At 43.8% G+C, this 26654-nt stretch overlaps 2 protein-coding genes across 3 annotated transcripts in view; one reads left to right on the top strand and one right to left on the bottom strand.

The window, feature by feature from the left end:
• The window catches only part of CNTNAP5 (contactin associated protein family member 5), a 773538-nt gene that overhangs the window by 402702 nt on the left and 344182 nt on the right, over positions 1–26654 (top strand). For both annotated transcript variants that reach the window (XM_045559127.1, XM_045559128.1), the window contains exon 8: positions 13061–13325. In XM_045559127.1, the coding sequence (XP_045415083.1) occupies positions 13061–13325 (265 nt within the window). The remainder of the gene's footprint in view (positions 1–13060; positions 13326–26654) is intronic.
• Positions 25032–25778, bottom strand: LOC123643549 (RNA-binding protein 42-like). The gene has a single exon (XM_045559129.1). The coding sequence runs from the start codon at positions 25757–25759 to the stop codon at positions 25184–25186; it is 576 nt and encodes a 191-aa protein (XP_045415085.1). The 5' UTR covers positions 25760–25778; the 3' UTR covers positions 25032–25183.

Here is a 26654-nt window from a genome sequence, read left to right on the forward strand (position 1 = left end):
CCCGCTTCCTGCAGCAAACCAGACATAGAGCACTTCCCACCCCATGGAGCAGTCTGGTACCCAGATCTTTTAATCCTTCTGCTTCACCATTCTAACTCCATTTCTTCCATTCTGAGGATCCCAATAGGCTGTTGAACTTGAGGTCTTATATCTGCACATCAGGCCACAGAAGTAAGGAAGAAGTGAAGGCTAAAGGGATGTTCCTCTTAGCTGAGTCTGCTCCCATTAAGGAGCCTTCCAGCAGGTGCCACCCAATGCTTCTGCCATGCCATGCCTCGTGGCCAGGCTCAGTCACCTGACCGTGTCTGTAACGGAAGTGGGAGAATGTCATCATCCACTTGGGCACACTGTGCCCTCAAATGATTCAGCATTCCATGACCATGAAAGGCAAGGAACATGCATTTTTAGTAGGTAACTAGAGATCTTTGCCACATCTCTTTGAACGATAAAGGTCAGTATATGGGAGTTCCCATGCAAGAACTTCTATGTCAGTATCAAAGCTGGAAAGCCCGATTCTGCATCATGGTGGTAATGGTGCACTGCACCTATCCTGTTTAAGATGGCAGCCACTAGCCATGTGGCTACCAGCATTTGAAGTATTTCTAGTGTAAATTCAGATGTGTTTTAAGGGTAAAATACATATTAGATTTTGAAGATTAATATAAGAAAACAAATAATTTTAACCAGTAATTATTATATTATCATGCAGTAATTTTATACTACTAATAAATTCATGTTTAAATAATATATTTATGTATTGAGTTAAATAACCCTGTATTAAAATTTAAATTAAGTTAATCTTCTTTTTTACCTTTTTAGAATATGACCACCAGAAATTTTGAATTACATATGTGGCATACATGGTATTTCTATTAGTATTGATTTAGGCTACCATCTCAACTATAAGTATTCCAGTAGCAGATTCTCTTTCATTTATATTTTTATTTTAAAATATTTAATTGGCAAATTCCAATCTTTACCCAAGAACCAAAAAGTTCATATTATGTTTTCAGAGCTAAGAATTTTTATTCCTTATTAAAGTGAATTTAGTCTAAGAAAGTACCATATACCTACATATAAAGTAGGAAGCTGTTTTGTTTGTGAGCCAAGAAAAGCAGTTTGGTGAAGAAAGGAAAATGTAAACACACACACACACACACCCTACCTTCCTTTACCCTCATGTGTAGGAAGGTTCTCCACAGAGAAGACCACTAGGACACATGAAGAACTTACTAAGAGAATCGGCCCATGTGACAGTGGGGGCTGAGAGGTCCCACCACTGGCTGTGTGCCAGCTGGACACTCTGGGATGCCTGCGCATGGCTCAGCCTGAGTCCCAGGGCCTGAAAAAGAACCAGGGAAGCTGATAGTGTCACTCTCACAACAAGGCCAATGGCCTGAGAACCCAAGGTGGGGAGGGAGGGAGCACTGTCCAAGTCCTGGAGTCTGAAGGCCAAGGAGGCTGGAGTTGTTGTCTAAAGACAGGAGAGGAAAAGTCTATCCCAGCTCCTACAGACACATTGATGTACTAACCTTTTCTCTGTTTCCATTCCCCCAGCCCTGGGCCCCCAGGAGCCTGGATGATGCCTATTCATACCAAGGGCAGATCTTCCTCACCTAGCCCACCTAGACTCATATGCTAATCTCCTCTGGAAACACACTCACAGACACTCCCCAAAATAATGTTTCACCAGGTTTCTTAATATCCCTTAATCCAGCCAAGGTGATACCTAAAATTAACCATCCCACTTTGCCACTATAATGACTTGTTACTGTTGCCTACTTGAGTAGAATAGACACATGACTAAAGATTGCAGTGGAAAGGAAAAGCAATTCTGAGATTATTTAAGGGTAGAAATCATTTGAAAAGTAGTGGTCATTGGGTTTCACACCTGGCTGCTTTTATCTCTACCTGGATCAACTGCTATTATTTTTTCCTCTCAGTAATCTACACTAATTCCCTAATAGCAATTACTAATCTTGAATATTATTGTTATGAAAACCTTCAGATGAATTCATGTATATAAAACTGTTTAACTAAAACTCTTATTATAAAAGTTGTGCCTTTTCATTTTAAATATGCTAGAAATAGAGAACATTATAACTAAGGAAATAAAAATCACCATAATTCCACTACCCAGAAAGGGCCATTATTTAGCAAATTAGTTACTATTGTCTACCTACATAATTGTATAGGTGTATTTTACCTGCTTTATATGTGCAAATTTGTATTCTGTTCATTTAATTTAATATTAGATTGTAAGAAATTTTCATGCTTACCATAAACATTGCTACTAGTAGTGGCAAAATTGTATGTCATATGTATATGCCATAATTTACTTAGCTATTCCCATAATTTCAGACCCAGTTTTGTATTATTATAAGTAATGGTGCTCAGTGTATAAATCTTAGTTCAATTTCAGATTATTTCCTGGGGATAGATTTCTAACAGTGAAAGTAGAGTGTCAAAAAAGATTATTAATATTTTTGAGCTTTTCGATTCATGTTTCCAAATAGCTTTGCATAATATTTTCTAACAGAAATTAAAGAATGTTCCAGATAGAGTTGCAGTTTTATCTTCCAATTTAAAACTAGAGGTTTTCAGTTTAATCACGGGTCTATTTTCATCCCCCCACCCCCACCACTTCCTAAGGTCCTCCTCTGAGGTTTTTCTTTAAGTGAAAGGAACTACTATTTGTGAAAGCCAAAAACTTTCAAAAATGAGTAGGGGTTTCATCTTCAGTACACAGAGAACAAGCACAAAATACAGGGCCCAAAACAGAGACACCAACAGGCAGGGGTCAAAATGGAGTCCAAAGCCAAGGAGCTGATACTGGGAACTGGTAGGTTTGGGAGGACAAAAAGGAAAGAAAGTCAAGGGAAAATCCCTGGGGACAAAGGCAGTATGTGGCTCTCAGGCTCTTGGTTCCTGCAGGCAGGTGGCTGCTGGGAGGCCAGAGAAGAGGACCATGGGGGACCATCTTCCAACTTGCCCACACACCTTGACCATTAGCAGGACCTCCGATCCAACACAAAAGATGCTTCTTTCTGGAATGTCCCACAAATGAAACCCCAAGGAGCATGATATCTTGAAGGCCTCCCTTGTCAGAAACAAAATGTGGCCTGTGTGTAGAAATGCCAAATGTCCAGTCTCCTGTAAATTGCTAAAATGCACCAAAGCCTCTTCACAGTGTTCGTCCTTCCTGTTTTCTCTCTCCACTCAAATCTTGCTTCCAACTCTACTCCTTCCTACTTGTATTGCAAAGCTCAAATCAAAACACACTTCTTGAAGCCATTACATGCTCTCCCGCCACTCACATATCTCCCTCATGGCACTTGATCAAAGCTGTGATGATATATTCCATGACCCTCATCCCATGGCTACGCAGGTTCCAAGTGGGCAAGGTCTGAGCCTGCCGCCTCCTAAGTTGTGTCTTTAGCCATGAGGATAGAGCCCAGCCCATATGAACTGCTTAATAGATACCTGCTGAATAAATAAACAAAAAAATGAAGGAGCCTACCTTCCCCTAAACATGAAAATGATCCTTAATTTGATTCTGTCCTCTCCTTGAGTCTGTGAATCAGGAAGATAGCTTTAGCTCACAGGCCAGTCTCTAGCCAGTCTCTTCCTTGCATTTGCTGATAGCATGCCAGTCAGTCCTGGTAGTTTTCAGACAAATCAAATTAGAAATGGTTGTACTCATTTGGAAAATCAAGAACTGGCTTTGAAATCTTTCCCCACAAATTAGATTGAATCAAGATCATTTTCCCCAGCTTATAAATGCTTGATTGGCTTTGTTTGATGCCTCATGATTGAAGCTGAGCCTTGCACTGCTAGCTTTATTTTTTACTCACCAGGGTGTTGTGATGTCTGGATGATGATTAAAAACAAAACAAACACCCACAATCAAAATTCTTTGTAAATAACAGCTCAGCACAGTAATATAACCCTTGGAAGTGGTGCATTTAAGAAACTCTGAAACCAGTCAAGGTAAGCAGAGCTTCGAGCTGGGTCTGTTGTGTGCTCTCAGGGTCTTAAAAATTGGTTTTCTGGAGTGGTGGGACAGCCACATCTGACTTATTATTTTGTCTCAGAGCGTAATGAAGGGATGTGCCAGGACTTCGCTGTGACTACACTGAGGACCCCCAATGGGAGTAGCCATGCACCCCCCTCCTCCCTTCCCCCCATGCAGGCCCTGCCTTTAGCTTCTGCCTTTGTCACAGGCTGGATTCAGGCACACCTGACCTGTGGTCATGCTCTATTCCCAGCCCACCCTGATCTACTATCGCAGGTCTTTTTCAACAGACAAAGCATGGTCTATTATTTCTGTCTTATTCTTTCCAGGTGACTAGAGCCCAGACCAGTGTCTTACTGTTGAGCTGATAGCAGTGTTTGCAGGGTGTGATGAAGACCCAGGGAAAGAGAGTCAGGGAGTGGCAAACAACCCGACTGAGGGATTGAGGATGCGCTAGAGACCATGGGCCCTGCGTGCTCCTCATGCACGTTTCAGTTACAGCTTCTTTATTTTCAGATGATGATTTAAAGCAGAGCAGCCAATAACTTTCTGGAGTCTTCCACAAAATAGCTGAATGGCTGAGTCACTAATAGCAGGTAGCAGTAGGTATCGTTGGGTCATGAAATGAGTCCAGAAGGAATGTGCTTGAAAACCCAACATAACTGGCCAGAGTTTGACTGGAGGAAACCTGCCCACAGATGAGAAATCCCAGGGAGCAATTTCCCAGTGATGCTTTGCTGTAGCCATAGCTGATGATCTACATAGTCCACACAAGGTTGGCAAATAAGTAAAAATCTTGAAAGAGAGTGGCTTCCTGACAGAGAGATAAGGCAAAGCCAGCACCTACGTGGGAAATTCAGGCACAGTTGTCTTTTGCTGCTAAGGTCTAGAGTTTTTCATGGACACCAATGATCTCAACTGAAATGACTGAAGGATTATGTGTAATCGTGAAGTTGTAGCATGGGTACAGATGAGGTCTGTTAAGGATGTCTGTCTCCTCAGTTCTGCCAACGCCTTGTCCTGGCTCGGTAAACTGTGGCATTTATGCCGTGCCCAGAGACCCGGCTAAAACATCCCGTCGCCAATGCACACATGATAGAGTCTGAGCTTAGGAACGTTTGACAACATGGAGCACCGTTAGCTCCTGTCCAGTACGTTCCAGTCTGTTCCATCTATTTATTACGCACTGACATTCAGGCCACCGTGGTGTTTCCATCATTGGGTCTGTCAGCACAGCAGCGTCTTCTGAAGTTGGTCCCTCTTTATAACAACAGATCAGTGTCAATTTGTTTGGTTGGTTCTGTGGTCACCTGACAAAGACCTGACCGGTCCTAGTTTTCTCCGTCAGAAGTGTCCGGAAGGAAAGGCCCTGCCATGATGCTCCCCCGTCTCCATGAGGTGATCACGGGAACTGTGCTACTGCTGCAATGTCTCCTTTGTGACGGGCCATGGAGGGAAAGCTTCTAGGTGGACAGGTTTTGTTGGATTTCAGTCAGCGTTTGACACACTTCAGATGTGGCAGCAGAATGGCCTGAATGTGCGTGGACGGAAGATGCCACTGAGAACCTGTCCCCTTTCTCTCTCCTCCTCACTGTTTTCTCCAGCTTGTCACCGCACAGCCCGGGGACCAGCACCCAGCTAAGCAACTGCATACAATTTCTTCCATTTTATCATCTCTAGGAAAGTTCCAGCTGCTGTAATTGCTCATATGGTTCAGCATTATTCCAGCATTCTCTTTGCAAGGTATCCTAGAGCACATTTCCTGGGCAGAGGGATGGGAGGAAGGAGGAAGATAATCAGTCAATTGGTCGTCATCCCCTGGCAAATGTGTTTATAAACATTGAGAATCTTATTTTATATATGCATGTATATAGTTATATAATCTTCTGCTTACTTTAAAAAAATCATTATCATCTATGGTTATTTTTTTTCTCTCTTCCCTACAGTGAGACAGGAATTGTTAGGGAAGAAGACTGGGTTTCCTTCTTTATTCCCTGGATTATTAAAAAATAAGTCTTCTGAAATACAAATACTCGATTACACTCTTCATGCTGACAGTGGGATGACTCAGGTTGTGACTGACCCCCCCCCCCCCCAGTGAATAGATGCATGAAAAGCATGTGGCCCTTCAGCCTCGGGGACCCAAGAGTGGGGTAACCAGTGGAAATCTTGGAGCCTTCCAGTTTTGTAACCTCTGGTTACAGAAAAGGAGACTAAGGCTGTAGACATGACTTGCCTCTGGTCACTCAGAAAAGTGTCAGACCTGGGAGAAAAGGAAACCGACGGGCCAGGAACGGTGCACATGGTCTCTTGTGGGCTTCAGCTGTCCCGCTACCATTATTCTCACAACCACGTAGCAGAAGATGAGATCAGAGAGAAGACAGGGTTCTCCCAGTAAATATTTAGGACAAGAATCTAGTTCTGCCTAAATTTAACACTCTCACTTCCTTTTCAGAATTCAAAGCAAGATGCTCTATACCCAATTATAAATGTACTATTATGTAAGGCTTAGGCAATTGTCAAAAAATAGCTAATTATTATAAGGCAGTGAAAGGAATATGGTAAATTTCTGCAGGTAGCACATGCCATTGAAAGCCAGCGGAGAAGCAGCCTCCGAGGGGCTGGGGTGTCGGGAAGGCCTCAGCCCTGGAGCAGGGGAAGGGTCCTCCGGGCCCTGGAGGGAGGAGGTGTGGGGGGGTGCAGAGGACTGAAGAGGCCACGCCTGGTGGAGGGAGGAAGGCAACCTGATGGGAAGTGTGAGCTCGAGAGCTTCCATTTGCTGTCATTGTGCTTACACACTCCAGCGGGGTGGTGCTGGCGACAGGGCACACTACCAAGGCAGGCCTGTCAGCAGTCCGAGGCCACCTGTGTTTTCCTGTTAGACGTCTGCTGTGCAAGGGACTCTCCCACCCCTTCACCCACCTCCTATCAACGGTATTAATACCTGCAAATTGCTCATTCTCCCACATTGTTTTTGTGTTAGTGTGCCTTCTCCAGGGAAACAGAACCAGGATGTTCGTGTGTGTGTGTGTGTGTGTGTGTGTGTGTGTGTGTGTGTGTGTGTGTGTGTGTATGAGAGAAAGAGAAAGACTTGAAAGAGAAATGGAGACTCTTTATGAGAAACTTTCTCACTGGATTACAGAGGCTGGGAAGTCTGGATCTGAGGCCCAGGAAGGCCAGTGGTGGCCCTGCCTCCGAAGGACTGGGAAGCAGGTTGCTGATGGTGGGAATCCCAGTCTGAGGGCCGGGGAAGGTGAGAACAGGTGTCCCAACCCAAGCAGGCAGGCAGGAACCAGAAAGTGTGAATCCCACCTTCCTCTGCCTCCTATGCTATCCAGCCCCTCATAGATCAGATGGTGCCCCCAACACTGGGGAGGGCAATACCCAGTCCACTAATTCAAATGCTAAATCTCCTCTGGAAACACCCTCACAGACACACCCAGAAATAATTCTCCACCTGGACATCCTGCAGCCAGTCAAGTTGACACACATTAACCCTTCTAGACTTTTAGGCTGAGCCCTCAACAAGCCCTGACTGTTCTGGCCTACTTACTACAATACCTGCTCCAAGGGTTGCCCATGCCACTCTTTTCACACAGTACACCCCTTATGCCCTAACTACAGCCCCCAGAGGACATTCTAAGGCACAGATGTGACTGTACACCCCAGTTTCTGTATCAGCTGTCTCTTCACCCCTTCCCATTCCCGTCCTTCCATAGGATAATGTTCCAGGACCTCAACATGGTCTAAAGGCCTGTGTGCCCTTTCCACTCACCTTGCCTGCCTGGCTGTGGAACTGCAGCCACCTGACCACGTCCTTGAACGTAGCCCTCGCCTTTCTGCCCCCACTCTGTGCAAACACCTCCACTCTCTGCTGGACAGCACTTGTCTTTACTCTCCAATTAATGACTCCTGCTCTTCTGTAACATCTCAAATTTCAATGTCACCTCCCTAAGGATGGCTTATGTAATCCTCCAGAGTAGGACAGATGTCCCTTGTGCATGAGCCCTGCCACTTCCCCTTCATGGCAATTGTTGAACGGGGCTTTCTCTGCCCTCTGAAGGGAATGGCTCCTGGGGGAAGATGAATCGATGGAAATCATTTCTTCTTTCACCGACACAAACTTGGTGGTTGTGTTCTGAGGGCCTGGGTGTCCTTAGGAGGCCACCAAGCTCCATGGACCAGGGAAAGGGCAGGATCTGCTTTTGTTATTTGTGGTACTAAACAAAGTATTTTTACATAGGTATGGACATTCTCTCAAATGACCTACAAACAGGTCTTTAGGCTTTCAAAGTTCTGTGCTCCACTGGTAGAAATCAAACTCTTTTTATTTTTCTGAGAAAAGAGGTGGAATGGGAGCTTCTGTATTTTGAGGGCTTCAAAGAAAAAGATTGTGGTGGGTTTCCAGAGAAGTCATAATAAAAAAAAATTATTCATGACAATTATTAAAGAAGATAAGAAGGGCTAGTACAGTGGGGTTTTGTAGTAGGGGGTAGAGATTGAGCTCAGCTCTGAATACAAAGAACAGTGGGGATTTACAGCCAAGAAGTAGGGCGGGGGTCGGGGTGGAAAATTACTTAGAGGAGAGGTACTTACCTCTTTGCTGAACTAGTCCAAGAGGATTTTTGCTGAAGGCAGGCCCTCGCCATCGTGATAAGATAAAGGAGGTCAGACCAAGGGTGGGGGATTTTTGCTGCACTGATTTAGCAGAATTCTTGCTAAAACTGGAATAAGTGGGCCAAGGACAGAGCCCAGCATCAGGCCCTATCAGAAGGAGGGCTCAGAGGAGCCTGACTAGAGTTAAATACAGGAGACAGTCTTTGTCAGAAGAAAAGTAGACATCATTTGGTGGTCCCCAAGGGACAAATGGCTTCTCTGTCTTTGGCTCAGCACTTCTGGGCATCTTGCCTATTAGATTATGATGAGTGTGAATGAGGATGAAAGTGCAGGGCACTAAGAACTGCCATCCTGGGAACAGAGGGTGCTCACGCCCAACTTGGGGGCTCCAGTGGTCTGAGGCTTTGCTGCCCTGGGGAGGCTGTACCATAGCCTTGATCGTGGCCTCGGACAGATGGAGGAGGCCACCGTCCCACCAGAGCTCTGTGGCTGCAGCCAGAAAAGGCACATAACATTAAATATTTAGCTCCTGCCATGTAGAGTGACTTCTTCTTTGGATGGTGAAAGAACCTCTGGATCTTACAAGATACGCCAAGGAACAAAGAACCCGTGGCAGTTCATTGACTTCCTGTCAATCTTGCTGTGAGGCCAAGACCAGGTGCTCTACCTTGAAGATGTGATCCCAGTGTATTCTCCCTTGCCAGGGAACTCTTTGTACCGATTGCAGTCATAATGTAAATTTAATGACTATAGAATGCAAAGGATCAGGGTCACATTTACTGTATAATTTATAAACCCATGTGCTTAGCACATTGTTTTGAAATGCTTGAGAAATCTTGAATAAGTATTGAAATCTTGAATGAATTAAATGATGGAGGGCTTCTGAGGAATGGAGATTCCTTCTTGCAGGTAAGAGGGATGAAATTGGAAGAAATAGATTGAGGAGGTATATAGGGTAGAATATAGTCTGCTGACCATTCGCCATCTCTCTTTTGATGCAATTCTATAGTAAATTGTCTTCTTGCGTGCCATTCCTATACGATCGGTGGGGACTTTCTCAAATGCTGGCTGTCTTTCGATTCCAGAGTCCCAAGTGGCACTACTGAAAAGGGTCAGGTAGTCCATGTCGTCTTCAAAAGTAGCACTTTTACATGTAGCTCATTATTTCTTCTTTCTCCCCACTTTGGTTGGCACTGATGGTCTTCAGCACTGGGCAGCATTTGTGCCAGCAGGAGCACAGCTGAGACCGGATTTTAGCAGGAGCAGCCCCTGCGGCTGTGTGATGCAGAGCTGAGCTGCAAACACAACCAAGCACCTGGAGAGCCGGGTCCAATTTGGTGTAGAAGGAATTTCTCATCTGCTGACATTTCTTTTTTCCTGCTTGTCCTGAGAATCACCATTGGCGAACACAGCAGGGCATGCTCTAGAGAAGTTTTAGGTAGCTGGGGCCACATGGAGGCAGGGACAACAGAGGAAACTGTGAAGGGAATGGGGACAGGGAGAAAGGAGCCTGGCCCACTGGGGACCGGGACAGAGAACCTACCCCAGGGCGTTTCAGAGCTTTGCTGCTCCCTGCTGAGCAAGGTGCTGATAACCACACCATGCAAGACCTGACTTTATCCAGTGAGAGTCCTCGAAGGCATTTATTAAAGTCCTTGCTCCAGGATCCAGTCCAGGGACTCCGTTCTGAGCTCCCCTTCATAGTTGTCAAGTACTTGGGCCCATTGCACAGTGGAGCAGAGGGAGGGTGAGGATAGGCAGCGGCCTGGTCAAGTAAGTCCTCCGGCTGTGCTCTAGCAAATTTATTATGATAACAAATTAAAAGAAAAGAGGAAGAAAAGTTATTACAATCTCTTAACTTCTCTGCAGAGCTTTTGTGGTTTGGCTTCTTTCAAAAGATGAGCCTGCCACAATTAGTCAGCCATCATTGGAGATATTTTAATTCTTGAAAGGAAGTTTACCAGAAATCCAAAAATGCAAGTTAAAACAACAATGAGATACCATGAGCAAGTCAGTAGATTTTAAAAAATGGTGGCGCTCAGTGCAGGGAAGGGAGGTATCAGAGATGGTGGCTAAAAGCAAAAGCTTCCAAGTCAGGCAAATGTGGTTTTGTCAGTGCTAACGAGGCATATGGCTTTTGTCAAGTTATTTATTCTCTTTAAGCCCTGTTTGTGCATGTTTTCATGAAAGTTGATCATACAAATTGGGTCATTCTTGTCACACCCAACTAAAACAGAGTTGAGAAGCCAGGGGAAAAAGCACTCAAGGTAGAAAACATTGCTCCAGGAATGTAATTCTCTGAAAGCCTGACTGTACAAATCATCTGCTGTAACCTGAAACCAGTGTTATCTATAGCTTCTGAGAAAGCCTGGGTAACTCTGGGACTAATTTCACCCAGCACCACTGTAGCTCACCAGTCGGAACCTGCCAGGTCCCCGAACCCTTCCTTGGGCCCATGGACTTTCTTGAGAGCAGTACCTAACACGTCTCCTCTTTTATTAAACCTCTAACCTTCTCTTTGTTCTTCAGACATACTGAAGACCACCCGGTCTGCGTGTATGCGCTGAACTACAATTCTTCCCAAATAAAATATTAAATTTAAAGATTCATCTCTACACTTTTATTTTAATACTTTAAATGATGAAAATAATACATTATGGCATTGTTGTGAAGAATTCACAAGATATGTATGTAAATGCTTAGTTTGCTGCCTGGCATGGTGGGGCAGCGTAAACGGTGGACGATTTCTTGGTGGAGATCAAAGCCCTGACCCTTTGACACATTAAATAACTTGTGGGGAAGCCAGTCTAAAGAGAAAAACATGTAAACAACTACAATAAATGATTCATGCAAAAATATGGTCATAGGTGAGTGAGTGATGAGTGAATCATTAGAAATGTACTCTTGGTAGAAGTTTGTTTGAGAACTGTTATTTGTTTTCAGAAATACAAGACTATCATAAACAAACATGGTTGGGACCTAAGGATGTTTTTCCTGGTTTAAGAGGTTTTTGGAGTTGAACCACTCACCTGCTCTGGGACTGAGAACTGTATTATGTATCTGATATCTCGGCCACCTGGCCACCTCCAAGGAACGTTGCATTCAGGCAGCCATTGGAGCTCGGGTGTTCCTTCCGGAATCCCTGCCATTTTGCCTGAGTGGCACTGGCTGCTGAGGGAGCTTGGAGAGGCTGAGCCACAAAAGGGGCTATTCAGTGGCCTTCACAGGAAACGTTTACAGGGAACCTGGTTATGTCTCTGGCTGTTTTGGTGAACTAGCCTGTGTAAGCTCACTGAGTTGTGGTGGAGATTAGTGTTTGGAGCCTACAGGAGACAAAGGGTAGCGGTGGAAATAGAATCTGGTTGGGCGTGGAGCTTGCAACATAAACTCCAAGCAGCTTTCCTCACAGAACACCTCTTTGCAGTCTGTGAGGTATTCCAGGCTTTCTCCTTACTGGTATATTAGAAGTGACCCCAGCACAGGGTTCAGTTGGGCACATATAAGCATTTCTTAATTTCCCACAACTTTCTGATGTAGAAGCTTACTTTAGTCATTCTCAGATAATCTTGGCCCATTTTCCCCTCACTTATGCACAGAATAATCTCCCCACCCTTCTTCTATACACACTCACTATTCCTCAAGTCCGACCTCTCATCTACCTGTCATGTCACTAAAAATACTCTAATTAAATTAAAAATATGGTCCATGTCCCTCTGCTGTTACTAAGTTTGAATGGAGACTGTTCAGCAAGCATCAGAGGGCTCTCAAATTCTGCCTCCACTCACCTTTCTGGCTTCACCTGCTTCCTGCTCCCTGGCCCTACCTCCTCACAGATGACAAGTTCCCTGGACTGCCTCAGGGATGCCACTTTGCTAATTTCTCCAAGCCTTTGCACACACGATGCCTTGTGCTGCAAATGCTAGCCAGGGCACACCCACTGCCCTCCTTCCCCACCTCCTTCCGTTCTGTAACCTTTGCTTGTTCAGGTATTTCTTCTGCCAGCTCCCAAGGGAGCTGATATCTCTCTGTCAGCACATTCCACATTATAACAAAGTTCTTCCATGTGTTTTTCTTTAAAAGTTACCCTGGAGCATGGTACATAGTCCACTTACCATAGATATTTATTCAGCAAGTGAACGTAATTAATTATTTTTACTCTTCCTAGAAAATGTGACTGCCTCCATCCCCTCCCCTTCCGGGAGTCTCAGTCCTCTTTGCAAATAGCAACATGCCCCCTGACACGGGAATGGGAAACACGCTTGTGAGTGTGTCTGAGCAAAGCTGACATATTTTTTCCCCTTTAAGATCTTGCAGCCGAATGTCGAATGATCCTGAAATTAAGGTCAGCTCCAGGTGGTTGTTTATATCAGCTGTCAGATTGCAGAATAAAAAATGGCTTTTATATGTTTGATTTTTATTGTTTTCCAGGGCAATGTCACTTTTTCCTGCTCCGAACCACAAATTGTGCCCATCACATTTGTCAACTCCGGCGGCAGTTATTTGCTGCTGCCTGGCACCCCCCAAATTGATGGGCTCTCAGTGAGTTTCCAGTTTCGAACATGGAACAAGGATGGTCTGCTTCTGTCCACAGAGCTGTCTGAGGGCTCGGGGACCCTGCTGCTGAGCCTGGAGGGCGGAATCCTGAGACTCGTGATTGAGAAAATGACAGAACGCCTGGCCGAAATCCTCACAGGTACCTGTCTGCCAACACTCTAGGTCGGCTTCTCATTCGGTGGAGTCAACAAAGGTTGAGATTCTGACCCAAACACACAGAATCCAACTCCCAGGGATGTGCTTTGTCCCAGTATTCACAAATTTACTCCATGTCTGAAAACTCAGCATTTTTTCTTAGTAGGAAAAAAAGTAGTGAATTCAGAATTAGCAAAGTAAACTTTGGCAAGTCCCTTAATTTCCTTCTCTCTCAGCAGTCTCATCGGAGAGGTGGAACAAGCATTCCGGTCTAGCAGTTTATAGCGTGATATAGACCATCCATAGAGCACTCTCATAGGTCCTCTATAGACACGCTGCACACTCAAGGAAGGTATTATTTTCTACTTTTTAGATGAGGAAATGAAGAGTCATAGAAATAACTGCCCAAGTCACATTTTCCTAAGTGATAGAGCTAGAATTTCATCTGGAATCTGTTTGACCTCCAAGCCTATATTTTCCTTTTAAACCACATGACCATTGAATTTTTTATTGCCCCCCAAATTGTATTTCAAGTACAAATTAGTGAGTTTTAAAAATCATTTTTTCAAAAAATATATTCTTAAGATATTAAGTGCTAGCACATATGGCACTGAGTATGGCAAACCTTTTACATGGTCTCAGACAGCTGATGTTAGGGAAGCCGTAAGTTTCACTGCAATTTGGTACACAGATCTTAAGGTATAGCAGTGTGAGGCAGGTCTATGAACAAGTCATGTCTGCAATTCTTTGCCTCTTGCAGCTGCTGTTACTTCAATATGAAACAGTGAAAGCTTCTCCCTGCTTCTCCATATGTTATATTAATATCTGTTGTTCCTTCAAGAAACAGTGTGTTTACTTAGTTGACAAATACTCACTGTGGTCAGACCACACACCAGACATTGGCCTAGGGGCTGAGGTACGCTGATAGTTCAAAACATCCCTTGGGAAATTTCCCAGAATAAGCAGTCTAATCAAATCCCCCTCCACTGTGCACCCTGGGCAGCATGCATTGTGGAGTACACTACAGTGCATTTTTCTTTAATTTAGATGGCTTTCTTCCCCCACCAGACTGTGAGTTTTATTATCCAAATAAATTACAGAAAACTGAATTAACTAGTAAAATATATGACTTGTCCGATTTGTTTTAACCTGTCTGACTAGTCAAGGTCTAGTCAGAACATGAGAGAGACTTGAGTGTCCATGAGTGAACAAAAAGGCCCGTTGAACCCCAGAGAATACTAGAAGGGCCTAGGTCTGTGGATCGGACAGGCAGATTTGAAAGTATCTTTTCTCCTTCCTGTTCCGTGGCCCTGAATAAACTGGTTAATTTTGTCTCACGTAAACTGTAGCGTATGCAGGATCTACAGCTGCATAACAACTTACAGGAACTTAGTGATTGAAAGCAACATTTGTTAAGTGTGTTTCTGCGGGTCAGGAATCCAGGGGGCACCTTGGCTGGGTGAGTCTGGCGCAAGGTGTCTTGCGAGGCCGTACCCCACTGCTGCCTGGGGCTGTAGTCGTTCTGAAGCTCATGGGGGTCAGGTCTGCTCCCAGGCTCACTGATGTGCTGTGAGCAGGCCTCAGAAGATCCATTTGCAAATGTAGGGATGTGTCAAATTTTCCCATGAAAGTTTGACACTTTGAGTCTGTAAAACAAACTGATAACAAGAAAAAAGGCTTACAAATTTTATCACAAGCATACATGTGCACAGAAGTCATACAAAATATAAAAACTGAAAGAAAGATCCAGATGGTTGATGCTTTCATACCATCTTGAGGTTACAGAAAGAATGGGAGCTCGACGCATGGCCAAAAATAAGTTGTGGTGATAAATCCGGTTACAGGGGCAAGGTGGGTGGTGGGAGGGGGCGAAGGGGAGGCCTGGCCAGCAAAGGTGGTCTTGCTGTGCAGCCAAAACCTCACAGGCAGCGGCCCTAAAGAGAATAGGTGGTCAATGCTCCCTTCAGCCCTTAAACCTGTTCAACTGGGCTAATCCCTGGATCTGAACAGGGAGGCCTCAGAGAAAGCCTGGCTGTGTCACTGCAGGTTGTCTCTGCAGATGCAAATTTCCCCATGACAGGCGCTACTTCTGGTTTCTGGCTCTCTGAACAGCCATCTCAAAATATGCCAAAGAAGAATATTCTGGAGTTTTTCCTCCTCAAGTTTACCCTCAGGAGCTTCTCCAGCAGGCTGCCAGGAGAGAGCAAGAAGGAACACCCAAGATAGAAAGCACAGACTTTCATAATCTGTTATTGGGGATTATCGTAGAGGCTGCTTATCACATGAGATTAAAAATAAATAATTTTTTCTTTGCAAGACTGTGATGGCAATTAAATGAGATAGTAAGGCTTAAATACTTAGCATAGTGTTGAGAAGCTATTTAACAAATTTCTTTTCCTTCCATACTGACTCAACACCCATAGCTAGAAGGGGCCTCACTCAGTCCATAGAGTCATAAGAGTTGAGGATGAATTTGTACAGTTGGAGGACTTGTATAAAATTTATTAGATTTTCAGTAATGGAGATGAGTTAATTAGTTAGAATCATAATATTTTTCGTGTTCAGAGTTATAAAAGTTAAACCTCAATCCTCCTTATTTGAAGAAGAAAAATGTGAGCTGGTACTGGGCTGTTTCTCTCAAATCGGTGAGGTGTTTTTGAGTACAGAATCCAGTAGGCCTCAGGTCAAAAATGCAGTTTTAATATAGTGCAGGCCCCAGAGGCACTTGGCTCTAAAGAATCCAGGTGCCGCCTGTATTATTAAGCACCTGCCAGTCCATTAAAATGCGTTTATCACCGAGAGAGAGGCTGGTGAAAACTGCTGCCTTACCCAGCTATGGAGGGAAAAAATCATCAGTTATTTCAGACTTCTCTCCCAAACACTGAAACAAGTAAGGAACAGGGAAGCTTTAAAAATGTGCACCCTGTGTTCCTGAAGTTTGTCTTAGAAAACTCTTGCATAATTCTCTTCCTAGGGAGAATTTCCTGCATTTAAAAGAATTTGAACTTTCTTAATTTTTCTTTGAAATGGATCAAGATTTTTTTTTTATTTTCTGGTCATTTTCCCCCTTGGGGAGAGGAGGGACGAACACATAATCAAACAAAAATTATTTTGACTTTATGAGAGATGAAAATCCCATGTGAATAATGAAAAAATAATGACAACTGTCCCAATAATTTTTGAGGGCCAGGGGAGCTACCCTTGGCACATGGGTGTCACATAAAACAGAACATACATAGCACCACGTCTTACTAATGGGTCGGGGAATCCAGATAGTCAAAGGTCTATTTCAGACTCGTTCAGGGGTTTCTAACATCCTGGCTCTAAAGGAGAAGGTAATTCCCGTGGAAAGGGCAGCACACCGATGCCAGGCACCCGCGGCCTGTTTTCAGAGCTGGGCACAGTGCGCCTGACAGTCTAGGAAGAAGGGGTGCTGATTCGGGGCTTTCTTCATTGGAGACCAGAGAGGGAAGTGCAAACAAAATGCATCCTCAAAATAGAAGACATGTGAGTTTAATTATTCTAGGGGATGAAGTTTCAGGAAGATGAAAAACAACAGTGTAATCCCTTTCTTGTATTTTTCTTTACTTTCTATTTTTGTCATTTCCTTTTTTGAAAGCCTTATACATGTAGACACGAGGAAAGGTCAAAGACCTTATTTCACCATAAGTGATGTGAGAGTGGAACCAACAACCATTGTAGATCTCCTGCCGGTCAGGCTTTGCGCTAGGACCTTGTCAGATAGAACTGTAGGGAAAAACTCATAAACTTCATGAGGTGGTTATCATTGTACCTGCACATGTAGACGGAAATTGAGAATCAGACATTAAGTTCACGGGACCAGGATAGTGTGCAGCCTCCGGCTCCTCCTTGGAGTTCTCAAGTTCATGGTCTTTGTACAATATCTTACTCCACCCATATTCATTATTTATATAGTCAATTGCTTACATAACTCAAATGTAAAGAAACTCTGCTTTAAATGAAAGATCTACAGACAAATATACAATAGGGTAGGCTACTGAGGAAAATGGGCTACTGAGGATCTACAGTTGTGACTTTCCAAAACATTTCACTTGGTGGTCTTATTCTTGGGTGAAGTGGGATTCACACAAAATGGGAAGCCCATGGTCTTTATAAACATACGGTCTACTTTGGCTAAAGTTGCTATATAACATAAAGTAAATCATACATGTCTATAATCAACACATATACAAATATTCACTGAGTATGTATGACATACTTTTTTCACACTTTTTTTTGATGCTCAGTGTCAATTCCTTGGCAAGATTATCATCTAAGGACTAAGGCCACGAAGTGATGGGTGAGCTGTCTCAGTAAGGGTCTATCTGCTTCCGAAGACTGTGCCCTCCCTTGCACAGGCGTTCCCATTCCCATCAGCCCTGTTCTCCCTGCCCCATGTGGGAATTCAGGAGCGGCACAGAAACAGAGAATACCCTTAGCAGTCTTGCTGCTCAGTGAGCCTTGCCATTAGCATTTTCAGGAATCAGAAAATCCATTTAGCAAATCTTAAATGAATGAGCAAACACCTGGATGACTTATTTTATGTGTTTCAAACTGTCAGTTGTTTCCCACTTCTCATAAGATACCATGTGCCATGGGGACCTCTCACAATGGTCATGTGGCCATGAGGATCTCTCAAAATCCACACGTGTGCATTGAACAACAGATGCCGCATTCTATTTTTTAATGAGGGACATTGCTGTCATTTTAAACGCTCTTCAAGAGATACTTAGCATGGAGATTGGCATGGCTCAAACCAGTCTGAATTACTAAGAAGATGGGGCATTTTGTAAAGGTAAAGGAGACCACCTGGTTTGTTTTCTTCAGAGGAATAAGGCAGAATGTTTTGAATGTCATGTGAAACATTAAGCAATCCAAAGAGAAAACTGCCACTACTATAATTATTTTGAAAGTGATCTGACATTTCAATGTTATTTTTATTTTTTCGATGGGAGAATGTAAGGCAGTAAGAATAGGAAGAAAGAAGGCTTCGGTTTAATTTTTTTTTTTTTCCCTGTTGTAGTACTTCTCAAATGTCAGTGCAGAGAGCCTGAACTCAGGCCTTAGGGGCTCTAGCCCAGCTGCGCTGAGTAGGTGCAAGACGTGAGTAAGTCTGGTTCCATTAGACCTTGCAATCCTCTTTTGCTATAGAAGGAAGTTGGTCTAGAATCACTGAATCCCCTTCTAGACTTTTCTATGAGTTCTTGAAAGAAAACAGGTCAACCCTGCACGTTATTATCATCAAGAAAATTATCAACCTAAAAGTCTTCTTTTGAAAATGGGGTAAGTGGCCTTGACTGGGAGTACTCAGAGCCAAGCCCTTGCCAAAGGCCATGATTCTCAACTCCCCAAATTCTGCTGTTTTGTGAAGTAAGAAAAGTAAACTTGGCCTCTTTGATATCACAGTTTTGGTAAATGGGATGCCTTGCATGTCCCCGAAAGGTCATACTTAAGACTTTAAGTGGCCGGGCACGGTGGCTCACGCCTGTAATCCTAGCTCTGGGAGGCCGAGGCGGGTGGATCGCTTGAGGTCAGGAGTTCGAGACCAGCCTGAGCAAGAGTGAGACCCCGTCTCTACTAAAAATAGAAAGAAATTATCTGGCCAACTAAAAATATATATACAAAAAAAAAAAAATTAGCCGGGCATGGTGGCTCATGCCTGTAGTCCCAGCTACTCGGGAGGCTGAGGCAGTAGGATCGCTTAAGCCCAGGAGTCTGAGGTTGCTGTGAGCTAGGCTGATGCCACGGCACTCACTCTAGCCCGGGCAACAAAGTGAGACTCTGTCTCAAAAAAAAAAAAAAAAAAAAAAAAAAGACTTTAAGTGACTTGTAGAGAATTTGGAGTCAAATATCCAAATCTGAAAAGTTTTTTTTTTTGGGGGGGAGGGGGGGAGGTGCAGGTAACCTTCTTTAAACCCCACTAGAATTGTGTGTGAGGAGGGGTTTGGTAGAGAGGTTATCATAATACATAGAGTCTTCAAATTTGTCAGTAGAGGGGCAGTTGCAGGTGCTGAAGCTATTTCATGTACAGAGAAAACAGGGAAATGGTAAGGATCTTTGAATATGGGGCAGGCTTTCTTACAGATGAGGATCTGCAAATGTTTATGTCCCTTCAGAAAGGAGAGAAAGTGGCAGGGAGGCCAAATGGGAGAACGACCACCTTACGTTTCCGTTAGAGAATCTTCTCCCCAGAGATTCCCACTGTGCAGTGCACTGCCTTGAGTCATTAAGGGCATCAAATCCAAACTGGAATTTTCAGGATGAGCAGATGAGTCTATACTTTAAAGACATGGTCTCAGCACAATCAAATGAAATCCAGAAGAAAGAGCTGGGAGAGTCTAAACTGAGAGGTCTCAGCCCGGCAGCCGAGCACCACTTTATGACCATAAGCTCTAAAGACATAGGTGAGAGCCAGTCACCTGGAACAGAGCAGAATCCCGGGACCAAAGGAATCATGGCTACAAAGACACAGAAGTCAACCAGATGCCATCACAATTCTTCTAGCTGAGGCAAGCGGCTTATTGGAGAGACCATCGCAGCTCATCCCATTTAATTCCAAGGAGCGAGCAGTAGTGTTTGTCATGTTTCTTTTACCACCTTATAATTTTTCAGTGTTTCCATAATTTCTTGAATAGTACTAGAGAAAAACCTTTCCAAAAATATCAGTTCAGCCATCCATTCCATCAGTCATGGGTTTTCCGTATTCTGCTGCCATGACGAGCTCGTTCTTTCTCTAGCTCAGGACACGGTGAGACTCTGGTGGCAGAGCCTTGGATGGGCAGCCAGAATGGCCAGAATGGCCAGAATGGCTACTTGATAATTACTTGACACCAACTGCGTTTAAATTAAACAATTCCTGCTGCAGCTGTGGCGAACACCACCCCACTTATCGTTCGGAATTTATCTCGGTTGGTATTTTCTCAGGAAACCGTTCGGAGGCAGGCCGGGTGGCCTGTTTTCTGGTCTTCTAGTTCTTCTCTTTGCAGCATTTGCCCTAAGTGTGTGTATATATGCCTGCATTAGTCTGCTCAGGCTACCATAGCAAAATACCACAGACTAAGTGGCTTAAACAACAAAAACGTATTTCCTCACGGTTCTGGAGGCTAGAAGTCTAAGACGAAGGTGTCGGCAGGTGTGGTTTCTTCCGAGGGCCTCTCTCTTGGCCTGTGTGTAGGTGGCTGCCTGCTCCCTGTGTCTTCTCGTGGTCCTCCCTCCGTGCATGTCTCTGTCCAAACATCCTCTTCTCACAAGGGCACCGGACATAATGAACCTCATTTTGCCATAATTACCCTTTAAAGACCCTAGCTCCAAATAAAGTTTTATTTTCAGGTACTGGGGGTTAGGACTTTGACATAAGAGATTTGTGGGGACTCATCACAGTTCATAACAACGTAAAATAATTCTGCGTTTATACAATTGGTTGTTCAATGCCCTTCTCATCACTAGGACGTAAGGGTCCATGGGAACAAGCCGGGCACCACCCCTTGCTCACCACAAGTCCTCCCTCACTGTGTGCCTCGCACACAAACCCTTGTCTCAATGAATAAACTAGCGGAGTTGACCTCCAAAATGTTTTTGAAGGATATACCTCTAATGCAGAAAGAAGAGCTTGTAGTGATTTTTAACAAACAGTCATGTAACAACAATTATATGCTGCACAGTGTGTCAAACTCGGGAATGAGTTATCCTCAGAGGAAGTGCTAATTAGACAAAGGGCAGTGGAGCTCCCAGAGGTGGGAGACAGCCTGAGAGAGTGAGCTGCATTGTGTAGGAGATCCGTGCCCACCCAGATTAATTCAGGCGGCCAGATGGTTATAGGCTACAGCCCTGCAATTAACAGAGCTGCTCCCCCAATAGTGCCCTTTTTCATATAAGTCATTTGTAGCTAGCCGCCATCTGCATGTCAAGCAAACATGACGAGTCTGTAAGCTCCATCCTCTGCTTCAATTAAGTTGTCATTAATGCCTCCATGTTTCAGCTAAGATAATGTTGATGAGGCAATCCCATTAGCAAGGGCAAATAAATAGATAGCCCCAGGGCCACGGCTGTCACAACAAGCTGTCTGGCTGAGCACAGAGTTCGAGTTTCAGAAGACAGAAATATGATGAAGCATTGCATTTTATGGGGACCTGCGAAATATAATTGGCTGAACTTCAAGATATCAAGCAAAGGTTGGGAATGTTTACCAAAGTAGTGATCTTGGGCATCTGCAGCTTTTTCAGGCTTGGGTAATGACAACAGAAGCATTTTATTTATTAACTTACTCTTCTTTCTCTACCTTACTCAAAAGAGAAATTGAGAGAGCTTGATCTTTATTATTATAGCAGATTCATCTATTACCCAAGGCTCCTATTACTTCCCTTGCTCTTCTATATTTTCTACTTTGACGATTCTTTTATATAGTTCACTTTGCTTCCACCTAATTCAGGAAACTTTTGGAATGTCGGCTCTGCGCTGGGCACTATGGCTGAGCCGGGGATGGAGGTACTGCCCTTCACCTGGTAGGCACTGTTGGCAGGGACAGGAAAGAGGCATTTATAATGCAATAGGACATGTGCTCAGGATTCTGGAAAAGCACAGAGAAGAGGCAACAGGATGGGTAAGGAAGAAAAGACTTTCTAGAAGAGGGGACAATACAGTTTGATTCTGAAGAATGAATAGAATTTGGCCAAATAGGGAAGGAAAGCATGCTCCAATCAGAGAGTAGAAACAGGAGGAGAACCAGGGGTGTAAGACTCCCTGGGGGGCTTAGTGTACTGAGTCACAGAGTGCACGGGAGGATGGACAAAAGGGGAGGCAGCATATTGGTCAGGGACCACACAGTTTGAGCTGTATCTTGAAAGGAACAGGAAAACATCTCTCTGGAGTTGAGCTTGATTTTTATCACGTAGATGTTTGATCTGAGCATTCAAGTCTGTACTAGGGAAAAAACCCCTTCACCACCAACCACAAATGTGTGGCGACAGACTCCAGACTCCCATCAGACTCCAGCAGATGCAAACCCAGATGTTTTCTCTTTATACCTTGATAGTAAGTTTTCAGGATCCAGGTTATCCTGAAATATGAGCCAGGTTTTAACAACCAGGAAAGGTTTAGCCTGTGATTTATGGCCAATGCTCATGAGACGGCCCTGCTGCTGACACTTGGCAGGGGAGATTCAGCAGGTTTGATGCTCAATCAATCAATGAGCATTTGGAGAGGGCAGGACATTGCCCCGCTGCTGCTGAAGGGGATACCCAGACATGACTCAGATTCTGACCCCCAGGAACTTGTAATCCCACTGGGGAGATGAGACTTACATAGATGAATTGTTAATTAATATCAATAGGCAGTAAATAACATGAATGAAATAAGTAGATCAGACAGTAGATGTTACAGGAATTTACAAGGAAAAATTGCTTTGCACTAGTCTGCTTCGTTCATTTCCTGATTTAGTAACGTATTCATTTATTCGATCAATCAATCATTCAGCACTTTCTTTTTGCCCTCCACTGTGCTGGGTGACTGTGATAGAAAGTCAAAAAACAGCGGCTGTCTGTCCGTACAGTTTTGGAGAGGCTGTGCTAAGGTAAACACTGGGCCTTGCAGGACTGGGAGATGCGTTTGGATAGTGGGAACTGCGCAGTGTACGGGTAGAGCAGAGGCTGAGAGTAGAAGCACCAATTTGCTAAATGTGTTCACTTGGAGCAAACGAATACACTACTCTAGCTGGAGTAGGGAATTTATGTAGGGATATTGGGAAATAAGGTTGAAAGGATAGAAAGAAACTTGGTTACGGAAAGCATAGATTGTCCAGCTAAGCAGCATGAGTTGCACTCTCGGCTCCATGACCCGTTGGAGGGGTATTTGCTGTGAAATTGATGATAACATTGCTCTTTAGATAGTTTTCTCTACCGAGGTGTCCTCCACCAGAAAGAGGCAGGAGGCTGGGGAAAGAGGGAGGCCGTCCTGAAAATTCCTAGCTATAAGCAGAAGGGGGAGAATAAAAGGGAATTTGAAGAAATATGAGAATTTAATCTACCATATGTAGGGGAGAGTTAATAGACTTTGATAACTGATGAATAAATGGAGTCCAAGAGAAACATAACTCAGGCTCTGAATTGTAGCATAATGGTACTGGTAATTACAATATTCTCTTTTACTATGTGATTGACATTTACTTTAAGACTGCCTTATTCAATTATTTATATATTCCCTACTTTGTTCTTACAAAAATTAAAACTACCTTTGAACTGTTAAATAAGGGTAGATATGAGAGGACATAGAAAAACAGCTGAATTGGGTGTTCTGGAGACGATAGAGCCTAGAAACTTCCAAGGCAAGCTTATCAATTCTGTTTCTATTTTACAGATGAGGTAACAGGTTTAGAGAAATTAAGATATCTGTCTAAATTCCTAGAAATTGTAAGTGACAAGGCCTTGAGCAAGGGGTAACAGGCAAATAAATGTGTCAAGAAAATGTGTCACAAGTTATTTCCAGGGTTGGAAATAGTCTTTGGGGACTCTGTGCTGGCCTGGGCTGTATCTGTATGTGTGTATGTGTCTGGCTGTGACGGCCTATCTGGTCCTGGCTGTATCTCTGTGTGTGTACCTCTGCGTGTGTGTGGCTGTGATGGTTTAGTCTAGTCGTGGCTGATGCTAAGGCTCCTGGACAGCCTCTCAGTTTCAGTAGTTTATTAACATCTTGCAACACAGATTATGATCTTGCCTTTCCTTCTATCTTCAAAACATAAAAACAGACACTAAAATAAGATTAAGATTAAAGTTCAAAGATCTGTTAGGAATTTGACTGAGGAAATAGAGAAAGAGAAGAGCAACTGGTAGCCAGAATGCAAGGGGTATACTACAAGACTCCCCACCTCCACCAAAGTAAAATCAAAGTAATAAAATATGGCTTAGCATTCTAAGGTCAGACCTAAGTAGACTTCCTGAGAAACAAAAGTTGAATCTTATTTTAATTCTTCTCAGAAGCTAGATGATCCACAAAAGGACAGGACTAAAGTTTGAAGTCGGTATTGTTAAAAGCAAAGTTGTCTGGTAGGAATGTAAACTGGCACAGCCACTTTGGAAAGAGTCTGGCAATTCCCCAAGGGTGAAGTATGGAGTTACCATAAGACCCAGCAACTGCACTCCTAGGTGTCAAGAAGATTGGAAATATATGTCCACACAGAAACATATACAGAAATGTTCATGGCAGCATTATTCGCAATAATGCCCCAAAGTGGAAACAACCTAAATGTCCACCAACAGGTGATAGATGAACCAAATGTGGTATGTTCATATAATTGAACATTATTCAGCTATACAAATATCCCAATTCCTGTCACATGGATAAAGCTTGAAAACATTATGCTAAGCGTGAGAAGCCAGTCACAAAAATGGTGCCTATCATATAATTTCATTTATATGAAATGCTAAGAATAGGGAAATCCACAGAGGTGCAAAACTGGATTAGTGGTTGACCAGGGCTGGAGGTGAGGGCATAAGGAGTTGGAGTGATAAGAGATGAAGGTTACAGAGTGCATTTTGATGGGGACAGAACGTTTTAAAATTGATTGTAGTGACTGTATTACCCTGAATCTACTAAAAACCATTGAGTTGCACACTTTAAAATAGGTGAAATATATGGTACATGAATTTTATCTCAATAAAGCTATTACCAAAATAATAATAACACAAGCAAAGTTGAATTTTTTTTTTTTTTTTTTTTTTTTTGGAAATGAACATAAATTTATTGAAACTGGTTTTGAGGCAGGTGAGTGGATAGGTGGGGGTTTTGCAAAGACAGCTGGGGGAGGAGCCAGCGCCCGGCCGGATAGGAGCGGGTGCCCAGCCACAGACCCTATCTCAGGCCCAGCTTCTTCTTTTCCTTCTGCTTCTTGCGGACCACGTCCAGATTCCGGTCCTTCCACATGCTCTTGCGGAGCTTGATGGGGCGGGAGCCCACATACTTCCCATTCATCTCACGCATGGCGCGCACATAATCGCTGGGGTCCTTGAAGCTGACAAAACCGTAGCCCTTGGTCTTGCCTGTGCGCTTGTCTCGGATCACCTTAGCCTTAAGGAAGGATGGGAAGCGGCTGAAGGCGCGTGCCAGGATGTCATCGTTCACTTCATTGCCCAGATCCCCACAGAAGATCCGGAAGTCATCAGCATCCCATTCCAGCAGGCTGGGGTCCTCCCAGCTGCTCCCAGCTGCAGTGCGAATGCAGCGTTTCAATTTTTCTGGCTTCCCCTTCTTCTTGTCTTCACCCAGGGGCTCTGGGACCTCAAGAGCCATGAGGCCAGGGGGTGGCTCAGGCCGAGGGGGCCGGGGCCGAGGACGCAGGGACAGGAGCTCGGGAATGCGCAGTGGGGGCAGTAGGCCACGTACTACCTCCAACGGGAGGGGCAGTGGCTCAGGCTCAGGCAATGGCATGGCCAGGGCCAGTGGCAGGCTCCTTGGTCATCCAAGCAGAGCTCCTTGGTCATCCAAGCAGTTCCAGAAGCAGGGCAGGACTGGTGGCTTGGATGGTTCCACAACAGGAGGGACGCAGCCCTCGTGCCTGACACCTCCCTTTGAACACAGGCTCTGCCTCTTAGTAGCTGTAGGACCCCGCATAGCCTCTCCATCCTCCTGTGTGACATCTATAACATGAGGACAATAAATCTGAACTCCAGGACCATTGCAAAAATTAGGAATTATATATTTAAAGTGCCTGGCACATTGTAGGCATTTAATATTGTTAGCGTGTATTATTAGCTATTTTTACAATTGGGCTGTGTTTTCAAAGGTTCATTTGCAAGTTCAGTTGTAAAGATGGAAAATGTCATTTTTATCTATAGAGAAAACTTTTCAGGTCTTGGGAAGCACAGGACAGCTTATATAACTCTCTCTCTTTAAGAAGCCTTTTGTACTGATGTCCTAGGCTGGATTCCGGGACCCGGGAAAAGCCATGAATACAAAAGTGGGAAAGGACATTTTTTCTGTCCTTCATTTCAGCTTAAATAGTTTTTTTAAGATGAAAATTGTACATTATTTAAGAAACTTTGAAAATTTCAGTACTATATGGATGAAAAAATGAAAATAAGCTATGATACTATCATTCTACATCATTCCAGTGTTTTCTCTTGCAGTTAATTTTTAACAGAATAGGAATTGGGCAGCATATACTATTTGGCTAGAGTTTTTCTCTTATCGAGATATCAGTAGCATTCTTGGATGGTATGATTTTTAATCACTACATTATTTTTCCATATTAAAAGTACCCCACATTTGATTTAGCTAACCTGCTACTACTGGAAATATTGGCAGCTGTGAATTTTTGTTATTG

The sequence above is a fragment of the Lemur catta genome, chromosome 8 (assembly GCF_020740605.2).
Source record: "Lemur catta isolate mLemCat1 chromosome 8, mLemCat1.pri, whole genome shotgun sequence".
NCBI classification, from domain to species: domain Eukaryota; kingdom Metazoa; phylum Chordata; class Mammalia; order Primates; family Lemuridae; genus Lemur; species Lemur catta.